This window comes from Melanotaenia boesemani, chromosome 8, assembly GCF_017639745.1.
Source record: "Melanotaenia boesemani isolate fMelBoe1 chromosome 8, fMelBoe1.pri, whole genome shotgun sequence".
In the NCBI taxonomy this organism is placed as follows: Eukaryota; Metazoa; Chordata; class Actinopteri; order Atheriniformes; family Melanotaeniidae; genus Melanotaenia; species Melanotaenia boesemani.
In genome coordinates, this window is record NC_055689.1 from 16,942,631 (window position 1) to 16,959,839 (window position 17,209).

At 39.1% G+C, this 17,209-nt stretch overlaps 1 protein-coding gene across 4 annotated transcripts in view; it reads right to left on the minus strand.

Moving 5' to 3' along the window:
• Positions 1-17,209, minus strand: part of gpc5c (glypican 5c) — a 117,071-nt gene that overhangs the window by 64,410 nt on the left and 35,452 nt on the right. For 3 of the 4 annotated variants that reach the window (XM_041993745.1, XM_041993749.1, XM_041993747.1), the window contains 3 exons: positions 4,415-4,578; positions 3,333-3,386; positions 2,658-2,780 (listed from right to left, as the gene is read on the minus strand). In XM_041993745.1, the coding sequence (XP_041849679.1) occupies positions 2,658-2,780; positions 3,333-3,386; positions 4,415-4,578 (341 nt within the window). The remainder of the gene's footprint in view (positions 1-2,657; positions 2,781-3,332; positions 3,387-4,414; positions 4,579-17,209) is intronic. The other variant, XM_041993746.1, reaches the window with a different exon arrangement.

The window sequence follows — 17,209 nt, forward strand, 5'->3', positions numbered from 1 at the left end:
CAGCTTGGCACTCTGTCATCAAATGCTCAACAAAGAGAAGAAGGGAATTTCAATCCCAAATGCCTTTGATGTGCTTTGAAGTATTATAATGTACAAGTGTGTCTGCCTGAGTATGTGCGTCTCCACATTATGAATAACCTTCCAGCTGCTCAGTAGCATATGGTTCCCATGTGGATTGACACTGTATATGTGAGTACATCGGTATATGCGCTGTGTGTGGGGAAAACCCATTGAGTAATCAGAAGATTTGTGTGCTCTTGAATGGACTAAAACTAAATTACCTTAGCATGTCTGTTTTGGTTTATGCTATATCTTAGTTTTTATTGCTTTGCACTTTTTCTATTCTACATCTAATTTAGCTTCTTAATATCTTCTGTTCTTCTTACTTATGTTGGTGTTTCACACAGCTTTCGCAGACATGGTCCCAGCAATGGCAGTGAAGTAATGGCAGTGATGTCCGAATCTTTCCCATGCAGCTTCATAGGAGGGCCTTTGTTCCCCCTTCAAGCTTTGGGGGTCCCCACAGCAGGGCTGTGCCCCACTGACTCCACAATGGGTCTTTATGCTGCCAAGGCCTCCTTCACACCATTGCGCTACCATGCTTCCCACATCAGGGGCACGCTAACGCACAGGGGGCACCACAGCATCGAAACTACAGCCCTTTTCATGCCCTGTTCTGTCCTCCTTTTTCTGGAATGCATGCCAAGAGAGTCAGATACAGAAAAAGAAAGTAGATGAATAGCCACAGGCCAAGCGTGTGAGTAGTGCCAAATGTCTCAGTAGGATACTGTTTTCTCATTCAAAGCAAGAACACTTGACACCACTAGCAAAGACCAAGCACTCACCAGGGAGTGTGTGATAACACACCGTTACAACCCATTAGTGATGTTGTTGAAAAAACAGTATCCTTGGCAGTAAATTGACACTTACACACTTGCTTACACACAGAGACAAGAGACAACTGACAGCTCATACAAAGGAGGAACTTGACAAGATTTGTTAAGATATGTCTTTGGTTGTTCAGTAGGTGATGAACGGTTGCCTCATGATGTGTTAACTATCTCATTTGTTCCTGACCACAAATCTTCTCCACACACTGGTCGTCCCTTACACTGTACGGCTGACACATTGTCACAGGGCCTGATGAACTGATGTTCTGCTTTATTATCTGTCATGGCAGAGAAAAAAAGAGATTTTGTTTAAAAAATCTTTTTTTTTAACCTTATTCCAGTACATAAAATCCTACAACACTTTTGACTCAAAATACTTTGGATCAAACACAAACAAAAGGAAAGAAGACATCTTCCCCAGCCTGAGGCCAATCAGTCAAAATATCAAACATCCCTTTAAATCTTGGTCACTGTACAACTAAATGTGTAGGAGTTTCAGATTGATCACAAAAGAAACAATTTCCAAAGAAATTTGGATTGAGATGGGCCATGGCACTGTTTACAATCCTCTACTGGAGGTCAGCTACCCGTTTCTCAACAGGAAACTTGTATAGGGACCGCCAGCATCCTTTTGGACAGGAGTCTAAGCCAAAAACTCCTCAATGCATTCCAATCCTTTAAAAAATGGAAATGTCTCACTTTTATGCAAACATCATGTGTTACTTTCTTTTTGCAAGTTTTCAAACTCCTCCATCTTCAAAACTACTAAAAGAGAGTAAACTGTCCTAATTTTCCTCTCATTCTTTTACAGTGGAAGCAACAATCAAAGATGGAAACATGTATAGCGTCTCCTCCATGAGCCTGCTGAACCACAAATAAATCTTCAAGATCTATGATTTGGAAATATGCCAAATGTCTTTCTTCTTTAAGATGATCCCCGAGAAAAAGACTTTAAAAAAAAAAAAAAAAAAAAAAAAAGGTGGTGCCAAAAGCTGAAGTTACCATGGTAAGGGAATAATTTTTATAACCTTGTCATAGCGGAGGGAGTTAGTATAAAGAGTCTTTAAGAAACAGATCCAGCAGAGGGAATCATTTGCAGACAGGCACTGGCTCAGTAATCAGTATATCTCTGTTCTTTTAATGCTGACTGAGAAAGCACATAGCCACACACTGAGTAAGTGCCTCAGTCTCCTAAAGATGCGCCCAAAACCATTAGTAGGAAAAGTCTTCCAGGGCTATACATATAAATCAACACAAAATAAAAATCTCAGAGCAGAAAGCTCCAGATAACAATTCAATCACTGAACCTAACACAAAGAGGAGGACAGCTTTGGAATGATTTGTTCTGCCAGCATTCACTAAATGTGGAGATGGATTTAATAGCTTCCTTACTTCCAGAGTGATTAACAACAGTCAGTCACAGTGACTGATCTGTCTACACAACACATGCACACACACACACATGCAAAACACACACACAAACACAAAAACGCATATTTATTTGGTTCTTTTTCTCAAATCTCAATGTATTCAAATCTCACATTTAACATAGTCAGACAGTAAATCTAAGATGAAAATGAAACGATGTGCCTGAAAGGATGCACACAAGGAAGATTTTGCAGCAGCATAACATCATGTGGAAAAAAAGAAAAGATCTCATCTCCAAGGAAAATATGCTTTTTTCTTTGTTGTAAAGCCAACAGTTAATCAGTAATGTCACTAAGCAGTATGAAGTGAATACTGGGAACCTGGGCACAGTTCTCTTACCTTTCCACAACATCCTCTCCGCTCCAGCAAGTGGACTCGTCCACTGCATTCTCTGCTTCACACAGCATCTCTGGCAATGCAGTAAAGAAGGACTTGTAGCGTTGCAGGTTCATCAAAAACTCCCTGATGAGAAATATTATAGCAGAAAAGCTGTAGAGCAATTTCATATAAATACTGCACACAGCTGAGGAGTGCTCTGTGTCGTTACACCATGATATGTGAATACACTTCTGACTATGATACTTTGAAACAATATTACTGACAACAAACACTATCTTCACTTCAACAAGGCATGCATGGGATAAACACATGATGGTGGTGGTGGCAGAAATGACCGGATTTGAACAAGACCGCTTCACTGCATCAGCACATTTTTTCAGTTTTTCTGTGTGGTAAAATGTTTGCGACACCAGATCTACAAACATGTGTTATCAATATAGACAGTGTCATCAAAACAAAGGCATAACGTTTTGATCTAACACACATTGTCGCCACCCATGAGCAGAAACAGCAGGGGTCACAAAGTTATGTGCTGAGCCAGCTAGTGAAATACGTATCAGTATTATTAATTGAGTAAGTGTCACAGATATCGATTCATAAAACAGAATGAGCTGTCATTTCTGAAATAATTGTGTAAAGAATTAAGATAAATGAGTCTCCTGGGTTCATGCTTACCTAGAGAGCGTTCTCAGACTATATTTATTCTTGGAGGGTTTCAGGGGGAATGAGCTGGGAATGATGGGAGTTGAAGTCCAGGGGAGATTGTAGCAAGCGGGAGGATGCAGGGAGGTGTGAAGGGGGATTGAGAAAAAGAAAAAAAAAAAAAAAGGACAGCATTGACAGGACACAAAGGGGAGAGGGAGAAAGGACAGTAAATTGACCCTGGAAGAGAGTGATTATTCATGCACATGCAAACTTGTAACACTACATATAAATCAAAAACCATGTCACCCCACACCACATAAAAAAAATTGAAACGGATAATAGAATGAATATATTTTACATCAGTAAACACAAGCAAATTTCTGCACATGTGCAAACAGTTAAATATTCCAAGGGATGCCAAAGAAAGTTCAACTGAATATTCTGATTCACTTTTTTTCACCCCAATAAAACTAAATGTTGCTCTACTCTATCATGTTTCATTTTTTTTTTTTCTGTGGAACACTACTCCCCCTTCACTGCACTGGGTGCTGCCGTGGCTTTGAAGTCGTCAAAGCTCACATGTGTTTGGGTCAGCACTGGCAGCTGGCAGGGAACTGGATTGTGTTGCCATGAATGGTGGTGGCAGTGCCAGGCCAGACCTGTCAGCGAGGCTGGCATTAGTGCAGCGATTCATGGTTTGGGATGAGGTCAAGGAAGGCAACCCTGCAACAGTTTTTCTGTGTGTGCTGTTGTGCGTGGTGCTATTTAAGACCGAGCTGACTGGTGTGCAGAGTTGGGGGTTTGGTCGTCTGGGTAAACAGGAAATTGTCCTTCTGTCAAGATTAATCTTACCAGTACTCTTGATACCAGCTGCTATGGGCACAGGATGGCTGCTTCAGAGGTCAAGCAGAGAACATGGGTTGTAGTGCAAAATACTGCATTTACTATGTGTGGGTGTATGTTGTTTGCAACTACACCTATCGATCTATAGACTTACACTACTATAAGTAAAAAAGAAAAAAGAAAACTGAAATTTACCATTTCCCAGAAAGAAGAAAAAAGCTAACGAGAAAAAGTTTTAAATCTAAATCTCTTTCATACTTTTATCTTACCTCTTTAAGTGGGCTAACTCTTCCAGCCGCTGCTCTGGTGTTGGTTGGGAGGGGGCAGCAAATGGAAGTAGAGGAGAGGAGGTTATGGTAGAGGTCATGGCCTCTGGGCTAATAGGTTGCATGTCTGTAGGTTCTCCTGTGGATAGGCCACACACCTTGTCCACCTGCAGGGAGAGCAGAGCAAACACACACCTGCTAAGCAAAGAAAACACATGAATGTGTGGGTGAAGCTGCAGGGTGGCTTCCAAACCACCTACTGACACCTGCACATTGAAAAGTATTTACATGCAAATAGACTTTTACAAAGTAAGTTTCATTTTTAAAACTGAAGCTATGAAGTCTTAGATTAAGAATGCCTGCATGTTGGTCAAATTAATGGTCAATTTGGGTAAAAGGTGTGCAAAGAGAGAGAAGTGATGTGAAAGAAAATGGTGTGATGAGGGAGTTATTGCCAGGAGGGCTGACAGTAAATGCAGAACATTCCACTGCCTCATGGAGGTGAATGCACATGCGTGCAGTTGGCAACGATTGCAAATATCTCCAGTGGGCTATTAAAGTGTGTAGCAGAGGAGAGGAGACAGGGGGGGTTATGAAAATAAAGGGGAGTGTGCTTCAAACCAAGAGACATAATCAATGATATCTCATTGGCTTAAAAGCATCAGTGCAGCATTGTTAAGTGATCCTCAATTACCCAAAGAGACAGACTGTGATGGCTCTTGCATGCCGGACTGAACAAGTCATTTTAGTGATCAGTGCGCTGATCTGTTTTTTTTTTCAATCTCTCAAGAGAGATGAGTCATTCTACTGTACAAGACCACCCAACAAGAGTACACATAAGTTTGCAGCGTCATTTCTTGATTTTTTATTTTGAATTGGAGTAAGAAACAGTTATTTTAAGCAATGGAAGTCATCTTAGTGTATTGAGGTGTATCAAAATATTCAAAAGAACATTTCTAATATTTAATTAACTATTTTGATTCAGGGCAAAATAATGTTTAGATTAAATTTATAATGAAATGAGATTCTATTTTATGTGTTTTTATTTCTAGTTTTAGAACATTTAAAGCTAACAGCCAATAACTCTGAAACTGGTTGGACACACCTGTGGTAAAAAACAATCTCTTAGAGCACTGTTTAACTCAAAACCTTAAAAATAAATAAATAAATAAAATTAAAAAGCTGCTCTGGACAACATGCAGTTAGTAAAGTCCTCAAGTTTTTTTGTTAAAAGTCTTTGAGGGACCCAAAACAATGGACTGCACAAAGAAATGTGTAAACTTCATCTGGGGAAGGAGCAAGTACGCATATGGATTTAAATTGTTCTCTGAAGGGGTGTGTCTGCATGCTGGGAAGACTTTGGATTAGTCTGGAAGCAGATGGAAAATGTGTTAATGGACACAAACTGTGTCTTGCCATCTTGCTAAAAATACACTTTTTAACAGGGTGGGGCCTGTCTGTTATCTCGTGTGCTGTATGAATGAAAGTTTTACATAACAGAGAGCTATTTTTGATCAGTGGGACTATCGGCGTCCAACAATCAGAGATAACACCATGACAACCTGGACCATGGCATACCACTTTTTGCTATGCACTTATTCTCCAAGCCACGTCTTAACTTCATTTAGGTCTTAAAGCCAATCTTCAAGCAGACACTGGGCATGCGGAAGGTTGTTTTACAGCATTAACCCTAACTCCCACTGGACCCATAAAACATGCTCACATGTGGTAGGGCGACCCACAGCCACATATGCACACAGCCACACATGCAAACATGGCACACACACACATTTCATTGTGGTTATGAGGAAAGATAGAGCATAGCAACTGTTTTGTTTCAACTGTTTCATGCTGTCTGGCAACACACTACGCCGACGGCTCTTTGCACAAAGTTTAATGCTTCTCTAAGTAATCACCATTTATCTTATTTATAGTTTGTCAGCATTATATGCTGTAAATGTCATAAAGGTATTTAGCTTAAAATAATTTCGTAGGCAGAGCAGTTCACTGTTTCAAGAAATAAACTTTACATAACAAGAATATTTGGTTCAACACAGCAACTGGTAATCAACACAACAACAATGGTCATTAAAATAATTAGTACATTTTGAAATGCCAACACCATTTTTATTGCATCTGATAAACTTTCTTGAACTTTTATACAAACTAAATACATAAACATTGCCAATAAGTATTCATTTACCAGTTCTTTATTAGGCAAAGCAAAATAATCTATAAATCAAATTCCAGAGATTCATGGCACATACTTCAGATTACATGAAATCCACTGATGACATGTCCAGACTGCAGTATTTGGGAGGTCTATAACCTGGTGCATGTAGAAGAGTGTGTGTTTGCATGAACTCTGTGAAGTTGGCAGGCTGCGCAAGGAACATGTGTGCCTCAGTTGCAGAGAAGGACTTCTAGTTTAAAACTGTTAAAGGTTTTTTTTTAAAAGAATAGTGTGTTTTTAATTCATTTTGTAAATAAATAAATAGATACACATGCATACATACAGTACATTCATACCAAGAACAGGATTTATGTCTGTAAGTGTTGAGCAAGCTTGTATTTCCAAAATATTTAAAAATATTTTATTTTCCACTCTAATTTGAACTACATGCCACAGCCTGCTATATTAAATTTAGTATGTGCACAAATAAAATCGTAATTATAGGTTGTCATTTTTGCAGTAGTGCTAAACAGTGAATTTAATCATGTCATTGTGAACCTTTCGAGGAAGTACACTTGGTTTATTGAGTGCCATTTCTCACCTGCCTTTGTATGACACTTTGCTATTCTACAAAAAGACAAAAATGTAAACATCTGGGTAAAATATGAACACCAAACGGAGGTCACCCTCAGTTCTGTTTGCATTACCCTGTTATTTTTGCAAGCAAACCACAGAAGAGGTCCAAGATCGCAGGAGTTCTAAAGAGGCCAAAAAATATTGTAGAAAGGCCTTTTTTTTTCAAAACAATAAAGTTAACTCAAATCAGTCTTTCGCCTAACTTAACACACAAGAGTGTAAACAGAACGCAGGAAAAATAAACACTTTCCTCCTAAGAATCCTCTTGACAAATGAATGGATCTGCCGACCACATAATCCCGAGGGCCAATCAGATGACTGAATAAGGACATGCACTAAAGAATGGTCATAAATCAATTACCTTCTGACCTGATGATGGCGTGAGAATGAAAATCCCATTTGGGCACAGTACCGATACATGGATTTTAGTGTGAATATGTGTTCGACCACCTGTTTGCTCTTATTATACCTTCACAATTTCAGCTATTTTGTGGAGCATTCCTTTGGTGATTGCTTGAGGACAGAGACTGATGGGAGGAAGATTGATGGGATGCATGCTATCCACGTGGGACTACTTGGGGGAAATACAAGGCATGTATTCTATGTGCGTTTGAGCTACCCAATGAAATCTGACTTCTACTGCTGCAGGCTGTAACACGTACATTACATTTTGTGCATATGTTTTACCGGTTTGAATTTACTCTGTTGCAAAGAATTAGGATTTATAGAACACTGTTAAAAACTACTGATTTATGTCTACTACACAAAGATGTGGGTAAGGCTGTGTTCTACTGTTGTTTGTTCAAAACATATCTGTGAGTCTGTGTAGTTTATTTGCATATCTTCCTGAGGAGAGAGAATGGAAAAAAGAGCACAGCAAGAGAATCAGCTCCACGTTAGCCAAACCCAAGGCCATCCCTCTTTTAGAGGAGTATTGGCTTACAGATAGCAGCGGTGGTCTTTCTTTTCAGTTTATTTATCAAGAGATTACCCACTAAAGTCAAGGGAACTTTCTCAAGGGAACTTTCTCAGCCCCCTCTCACCCAAAACACTGTGGGATGTGGAGTGAGCAGGTCTTTTTCAAGAAGTAAAGACCACCTCCCTATACTTGATAGTTTACATTCAATATCCACACAACTATATAGCCTTGTTGCCCAGTGTGATCATTTTTTTTTAAACAACACTATGCTTGTCAGTTAAATGCAGGTTCTGGTAGAGCTAAAAACAGAAACATATTGCTCAGACTGAGCATGAGTTCAGTGTTCATGTCTACTATATATACTATATGTTTATATATATACTATATATATATATACATATATATATATATATATAAATACAGTCACTGCTACTTCAGTAAAACACTTTTTCAATAATTCAAATATTCGTGAATCTGTGAAACTTAGGAGATAAATTATATTACAGTATGTGCTCATGAAACATGACACTACCAAGCGAGATTCTTAACCTCCATTAATATTTACATACAAGACACTGTAACCAATATAAGAACAGATATGAAGAATGCTATTCTATTTTAGATGAATGTTTCTATGAGATTTAAGCATTAGGTAAGCTGAAAATGCCAATTCAACACAAAAAAAAGAGAACAGAAGCTTGTTGATTTGTTTTTTTCTCTTATGTTTGTTGATTTTTTGTTTTGTTTTGTTTTTCTTTTCCATTCCAAGTAAAGAAGAAAAATAAACAGTGGTCTAGCATTGGCCTGAGAGTGACAGTTTAACAAACCTCTGTTGAAAACACTAGAGGACCTCGTATTTCATGGTTGCTTTGGCAACAGTGTTGTTTTCTATATACTAGCAGAATAAACCCAAAGGCAACCTTTTTATTTCAATCTGAGTTTTTACCATTGACTACCATTATAATTAAGTTTGTATAAATAACAATTTCCATTCCTAAACACAGTGCATATGAAAAACTAAAAAAAAATTGAAAATGAAATGAGTGGGAGATGAAGTGGTGACTATATAAACTAAATACAATGTGTAACAGTAGTCAAACATAGTACTATGGATAACAAAGATCCAGCCAGATAAATGCCTTTTGTTTAGTAGTGTTGTGGTGGAAGCCTTGAGGTTAAGGACACAGACGTTTGACTGGATACTTTCCAGTAACCCTGGACCATCTGGGAAATGTGGGTGTGTTGAGGGAATATGTAAAAAAAAAAAAAAATCTCTCCTCCCTCAGGGGTATTGTTATACTGTGTTTTTCTTTTAATCACACACTGAGACAGAAGTGGGCTTTAAGTGTTGACTTTAATTAGGCCACTGTGGGCAACCAGAACTATGAGAGCTTTGCTTTTCATCACTAGAATTAAGGTGAAAAATAAAGTCTGGATGTTAAAATAATCTCAACTTGGACATTCTGTATCATATCTTGTCTATTTTCAGTTAGACGTTTCCACTACAAAAGACAATGACTATTGCCTGGGAAGAATAATAAAATAGAACACAAAATTTGTCAGACAACATTGTTATATAGTTTTATACACTGGGAAAAAAAGTCTGCACCAAAAAAGAGGTCACACACTAATGTTTTGTTGGACCGTCTTTCATTGTGACAGCATTTACTTTGTCTTTCTTCTTCTTCTTCTTCTTCTTATTATTATTATTATTATTATTATTATTATTATTAATATTATTACCACCTCTGCCAAGGTGGAGGTTATGTTTTTGGCAGTGTCTATCTTTCTGTCTGTCTGTTGACAACATCATTTTCAGGAAATCTCCAAAATGAAACAAGGAACAACTGATTAGATTTTGGGGCTGATCCGGATCACTGCCTGGATCCAGGATTTTTTTTTTTTCTTTTTAACACTAGAACCGCCAACATTCCAACACGCCCTAGAACCGCCAGAAGGGGTCATTTTGACCGACAAAGCATAAAAATCAGTGTTTTTCCTACCATTATACTGGGAAACTGACTGCCCCCACTGGCATTTTCATTTCGGAATATGCCCATAACACCAAGAGAGAAAAAATCCATTAATGGAATAACCTGCTCATTTCGTATATTCAGGTTTCAGCTGACCTCATTCTTTGGGCACTTAATGTTGCTGAACCTAGACTTGACCAACTGCAGCAACCCCAGATCATAGAACTGCCCCCACAGGCTTGTTCAGTAGGCATTAGGCATGATGCTGCATCATGTCATCTGCCTCTCTTCTTACCCTGATGCTGTCATCACTCTGGAATAGGGTAAATCTGAACTCCTCAGACCACATGACCTTCTTTCATTGCTCCAGAGTCCAATCATTATGCTCCCTAGCAAATGCAGCCTTTTTTCTCCAGATAGCCTCACTGATTAGTGGTTTCCTTATAGTTTTCTCATAGCTGTTCAGTCCCAAAATTCCCTTTGCATTGTGCATGTGAAAATGCTCTTACTTTTACTGTAAAACATAGCCCTGAGTCCTACTGTTGTTTCCTTCCATTTGATTTCACCAAACGTTTAAGTGATCACCGATAACGATTATTTAAGAATTTTTTTCCGGCCACATTTCTTTCTCGAAGATGATGATCCCCCATTATTCTTTCAGTTTTTAATAACAGTTAGATAGTTCTTAACTCAAACAGACAACATTTTTTCCACAACCATGTGATGTGTCTCTCAACATGGTTGTTTAAGCTACTCATTGCATCAGTTGCAGTTAAATAACTTTTTTGCCAGCTGAAAAATACTTTACCATGCAGTAACTATCCAACAAGAGGTTTGTACCTACAGTATTTGCTTAGTTAAGTCCAAGTGACATTTATTCTATTTTATTCTATTATATTCTATTCTATTCTACAGTCATTTAGCAGACACTTTTATCCAAAGTGACTTACATTTGAGAGTAAGAACAACACAAGCAAGAATACAAACAAGATGGGACATCATAATTAAGTGGTAGTCAGACTGCTGTGAGTCCAGTTGGACCCAGGTGCTGTCATGTAGTGCTAGAAGCAGTGGATATTTTTTTCATTTATTTATTTATATATTTTTTTTGTAAGTCATTTTGTTTGAATACAAGATCACGATTTCATCGTACAATATCATCTTGGGCGTAAATACATGCAGCTTATTCAGTACTTAGTTGAGCCAAAGAGCTGGACAAATCTTTCATTCTGTCGAGGTGAAGAGTTAAGCTAAGTGCGGAACTGCTCTCTAAACAACTGAGTCTTTAGCTTGCTCTGAAAAGTGGATAAGGACTCTGCAGATTGGACTAAGTTAGGTAGATCGTTCCACCACCAGGGGACAACAGAGGAAAAGAGTCTAGCTACTGATTTTGTGCCATGTTGTGGTGGGAGCACTAGGCGTCTTTTTACTGGCAGAGCGTAACTTTTGAGAAGGAGTGTAGCTCTGGATTAAGGAGTTTTCTTTGACCAGGCAGTGTATTTGTGGATAAAATTTTGATGGCTAGTTAGAATTTAAACATATTGTTCCACAGTTACCATGAAGTCTGATTTGAAGGAAAGCAAAAGTGATTTAAAAAGTACCCAAAGAGGTTCACCTGAACTATTTTATTTTTGTGTCCTTACATGATAACTGCTGAAATCACAAGTGTCATAAAGATGGATAGATACTGATGATCCTTAAGGAAGGACTATTACTAAATAACAAAATAACATTAAAAGCAATGAGGACCAAACATTTTGAGCTTACTTTTATAATTATTAATTGGAAGTCAACTAACAAAACTAAATTAGTGCTGTAGTTCAACAATGGCATATTTCACTCTACATTTGTTAAGTTACAAATCATCTCCTCTGATAAGGAGAAATGAAAAGTTGCTAGGAGATTAAAACACAAGTTTGATTACGATACAATATTACATTGATTCAGTTTGATAATATCACAAAATTTAGCACAGAACTATTTTAGTTTGATTAGATTCAAGAGCCAGGGATCAATATGAGTCAATATCACATGCTGATTTATCACAATCACTTCCAGGCAAACTGAAAAAAAAGTATAATTACTGACTTCTAAAGAAGGGCAATCATCAGTTTATGGGTTTGGAGCCATCCAGTGCTCTGCATCCTGGAATTTTTCTGTAGTGGTTTTAAGTAAAAATGTAAATTAGCCAGCATGTTTTACTTAAAACATCAATCTAAAACCCTAACACTAAATCAGAAAGATAAACGTGACCACAATTTGCTCAGAAATCCTTGAATAAAAGAGTGCAAATGATTTGCAACATTCATTGTCTGCCCTTGCTTCCTCTTTAGTCTTTATCTAACATTTTTTTATTGCTGAGTTTTTAGGTCTCCCTTCATCCTGTCTAAATCACTCTGTCTGCATCTCTCTGTCTCTGTCAATCAGTCTTCCCCTTCATGCTTTTTGCTCTCTCCTATCTGCATGAAGTCAGTGCTAATTAAAGAGAGATGCAGTTGCTCATATATCACAGAAAGAAGCCCTTCAGATTCCAATCAGTGAAGAGCACACCAAGTTCCTCTCTCCACACTGAGACTTGTTTACCCTGATTAAATCACTCATAGATCTGAAAATGAGAGGTTCTTGGGTTTGTCTTGCAAATATGGGTATTACTGTAGTGATTGAAGACAACATTTGTCCATCTTTGTGAATTAGAATCACAGATGCAAAATGTGCCAAGATGTCTTAATGATTCCAAATGGTTTTATATATAGAGACAGAGGAAATACTGCCAGGGAAAGAGAGGAAAGGGAGGTTAAATGAGTTCATCTTGTCTGTCTGAGATTTAGTGGAACATATAAGGAAAAAGGAAAGAAAATAAGTCTGTGTATAGAAACTTTGGGAGTCCATGTGTTCTTCTGAAGCCTTCCAATGCACTAGCAGTTACCACTAAAATCATAACACAGATGCAGTAGGCATTTGTGTTAGCTTCACAGCAGCTGCTGTATGATATCATCAAGTCAAGATTAAACCTGAGGCTCACCATGCAGCAAGGCACAATATAAAACTTTGAACTTTTAACATAACATGGAATGTGGTACACTAAAGAATTAGCCACTGTAAAAGTAAAACATCTATGTACACTTTCTGGTGCATTCAAATAAACTATATTTTAAGGAAATAAACTAATTGATCTATATTTATTCACATGTGGCTCTTACTCTGTGTACTGGCCATTACACTGGTGTCAGAAATGGGATGACTTCTGCTCAAGAACTCCGCCACGTTGGTGTGCTTATGGAGACAAAGGAGAGAAATTGGCAGGAAGAATAGGGCCTCACCTGGTCAGATGCAGCAAGTGCACCAAGGCCTGATGCACATCAGCGTTGACAGGAACAGTGAGGGATTCAACCATGCTGGACTGAGGATATTGGGCCAGATGTCCGTCAGTACCGATCAGAGCAGTGAGTGCATTAACAGAATGATGTGGGCGACGTTAACTGTCACCAAGAATATACCACGCCCACTCTCGCTGTAGAACGGAGCCAATAGCTAACACTGCTACGTTCTCAGCAACCACTAGCCGAGCCATAGATGGCTATGGCAGCACCACAGGGTGGGGCCCAGTGAACCCCAATAAAGTTGCAAAACTAAAGCAGAGAACAGTCAACAGACACTTACTTTGTCCAGGTCCATCTTTCTGCACAACTAAACCCCTGGACATCAGAGGAAACAGCAGTAGAGATGCGATTTATGGCTCTTTGAAGGAAGCCGGATCTTGAGGAGCCGTTCCTTTCAACGAGCCATTCAAAAGACTGGCTCGTTCTCACAATATCTTACAAAATTTCACAATATGTAAGAATGACAAAAAATCAAAATATGTACCTATATAAAATCTACTTTACAAGAATAAAAAATTATAGGAAAAATATAGATAGAAAAGGATAAACCTGAGCAGTCAGTGCAAATTCTAGTAAATATTTTGGATAGAACTCACAGTATTTGTTTCCAAACAAAACTCTCTGCCCATAGATGCTTCACATGAATGGAGGGTGTTGGACATCAGACTTCTATTATGTCACAAATGTTATTTATTTTATTTTCATTTGACTCAACTTTACTACTTCTTATTTACTTCTTTATTCATTTATTCATTCAGTCTTTTTTTAGCTGGAAAGGGGGGAGGGGGGTTGGGCTTGGCGTGTGTATGTATACGTGTGTGCGTGTGACTGTGTGAAAGATTTCATTGAGTGTTTTTATTCTTATTCTTACTCTGCTTTGATGTATGTAAAGGCTTGTTTTATTGAACAATGAGATATGAACTGAGATATGCATAAATGGTTTTAATCATGTAAAGAACTTTGTGTTGCCTATGGCATGAAAAGCACTTTATAAATAAAGTTTGATTTGATTTGATGAAGGCAGTGTCAAAAATTTGTATATAAAAAGAATGTCTCACAAATGAACGGCTCACAGCTGTGAATCGGTTCCCATCGTTCATTTAAAAGAGTTGTTCAAAAGAATCGATTCGTTCATGAACGTCACATCTCTAAACAGCAGTTCATGTCAACCTCTCTCTAGAGGGCAGGGCTTTGCAAATACGTACTGATCTTTAGCAAGAGGAGCTTCAGTATTGGGTGGTGCTGAGTGATGTCATCCAGTGTCGATTTGGCCACCAGGTCTATACAGAGAATGCCAGGGATTGGCACACCAAGTGTGGGACAGGAACCAATGAGAGTCTAGGAGAGTATGCTGCTGATCTGTACACCATTGCTTGACAGGGGTACCCCAGTTTCAGTGAGGAGGTCCAGGAAGTGTTGTCCAGTCCTTCCTTCACAAGATCCAACCAGAATGCCTACAACAGCACCTTCGCCTGCATGCTTCCACCGCCTTAGGTGCAGCCTTGGCAGAGGAAGAAAGAGTGGAGCAAGTGCTGTATCCTGAAGGCCCCCATCTTAACAGCGGCTACCTAGTGTACCAGGTCTCCTGTGAGGAGAGAGATAATGAGGTGACCCGCCAAGCGACCCCTTCCCCGAGGTGACACAGCAGTCCCAGATAGAGATCCACCAAGGAATGCTACATGTGTGGATTACCTGGCCACATCACCCAATTCTGCCAGCTCCAGCACCCAACAGCCTCCAGAGCAATTAAACTATAATTGGATTGCAATGAGTGGGGACTACCATCCACTGTAGCTAAGACTACCACCAGCCTTACAACACAGAGACTCTGACGCCTTGGCCAGGTACATGGACTTTATTTGGATTGTGTTCTTGAAAGGACCTCATGCCGTACTCTGCTGGACACAGGGTCCACCATCTCCCTCATGCACCCAGGAATTTTGCTTGGTTTAAATAGACAATAACCCTGGGGATGGAGCCCTACAAGAAACTGCATTACCACAGTCACTTAAAGCAAGGCCAAGATGCTAGGGACAAATACCTTACAAGCCACTGTTGCCCACCAAAAACTACAGCATAGGTTTTGATTGGCTTACATCCAAAATCCATGCATTACTGGGCTTGATTTGCTAGATAAGTGGGTAGCTGTGGTGGATGTATCTAGGGGTGTCTTATACCTGGACACTAAAACCATAGTTGTTCAGAAGTCAAGTGACTCTGGTGCTCGCCAAGTTTGCAGCCTCCTCACCAGAACCTGAAGAGGCCAGTCTCACCAACAGAGCTAGCTGCATTAGCTGAGACTCTTTGACCATTTGTATCCCCAATCACATCCCATCCACCATCACCAGAAACTAGACAGGCTATCGACGATCATCAATCCAGCCAAGGTGACTGCAGTCCAAGAGTGGCTAATGCCAAGTGATGCGTCCAAAATCTGCAGCTTTCTTGGCCTGGCCTCCTATTGTTAGAGGTCCCTCAAGGATTTTGCTATTATAGCCAACCCTCTGTACATACTAACTCAAAAAGGCCAAATGTTCTGGTGGACTAATTACTGTGTTGCAGTTCATGTTGTGTTTTGTGCATAGTTCTGGTTTCATGTTGGCACCATGACTCTGGGAGATTGTACCAAGTAAGACTACCCCCTCTGCTATTGTGTGTGTATTCAAAATAAATTACACCTGATTGCTGTCTGTGCTGGTCATTACAATAGCTAGTAGAACAATTATCAAAAGGGTAAAAAAAAAAAGAAGAAGCTAATCAGCAATCACAGAGAAGTGCAGGAGGTTTTCTTTCTGAAAAGTTAGTTAAACTTAATGGAAAAGTGGAAAGTAGGTAATCTCTAAGAGTGAGGTTTTCCACCTATCTATTCTCTGTACTTGTCTGTACTTCATACTGTCACAGGGGGCTGTAGCCTATCCCAGCTGTTATGAGGTGAGAGGCAGGGTATACCCTGGACAGACCCGCAGTCAATCACAGGGCCAACCCAGTGAGACAAGCAATCACTCGCGCTCACTCTTTGGGAGGGCTTAGAAATACAAATTAACCTAACATGCCTGTTCTTGTAATGTTGGAAGAGGATGCAGTACCCAGAGAAAACCCATGCATTCATGGGGGGAACATGCTAACTTCATACAGAACGGCTTCAGCTCAGGTTTGAACCCATATCCTTTTTGTTGGGCTTAAGGTTTTCCCATTCACTAAAATGAACAAAGTGAACATGACTAAGTTACTGCATTTCTTCCTCTGCCAAAACCAAAATCATCAGTTAGACTGAAACTCTTCCTAGCTCTGACCAGAGTATGAGAGCCCATCTATCTATCTATCTATCTACGTTGATCTGTGTACTACTCTTACATAATACAATGATCATATATTTTTTCTGCCAACATCCTCCTTTTCTTGTCACTTTTCTCATGCCATTCCCTACTATATGTGAAACTGTATCTAAATCTAAACAGCAGACATTAGGTTCTGAAAGACAATCCAACATTTTTGTTAACCCTTGTACCCTTTAATCAACATATAATTAGATAACTACAAAATTACATGACATTATGTGGTCACTGATTGCCACTGACAGAGTGACTGAATGTTTATGTTTATGTTTGTGATTGCTTTTTTATGCTACCCATCTGGTAAGCTGCATTACCCATTGGGGATAAATAAAGTTGTTTAAATCTTGAATCTTGAATTATTTCTTAAATTATATGATTCCAT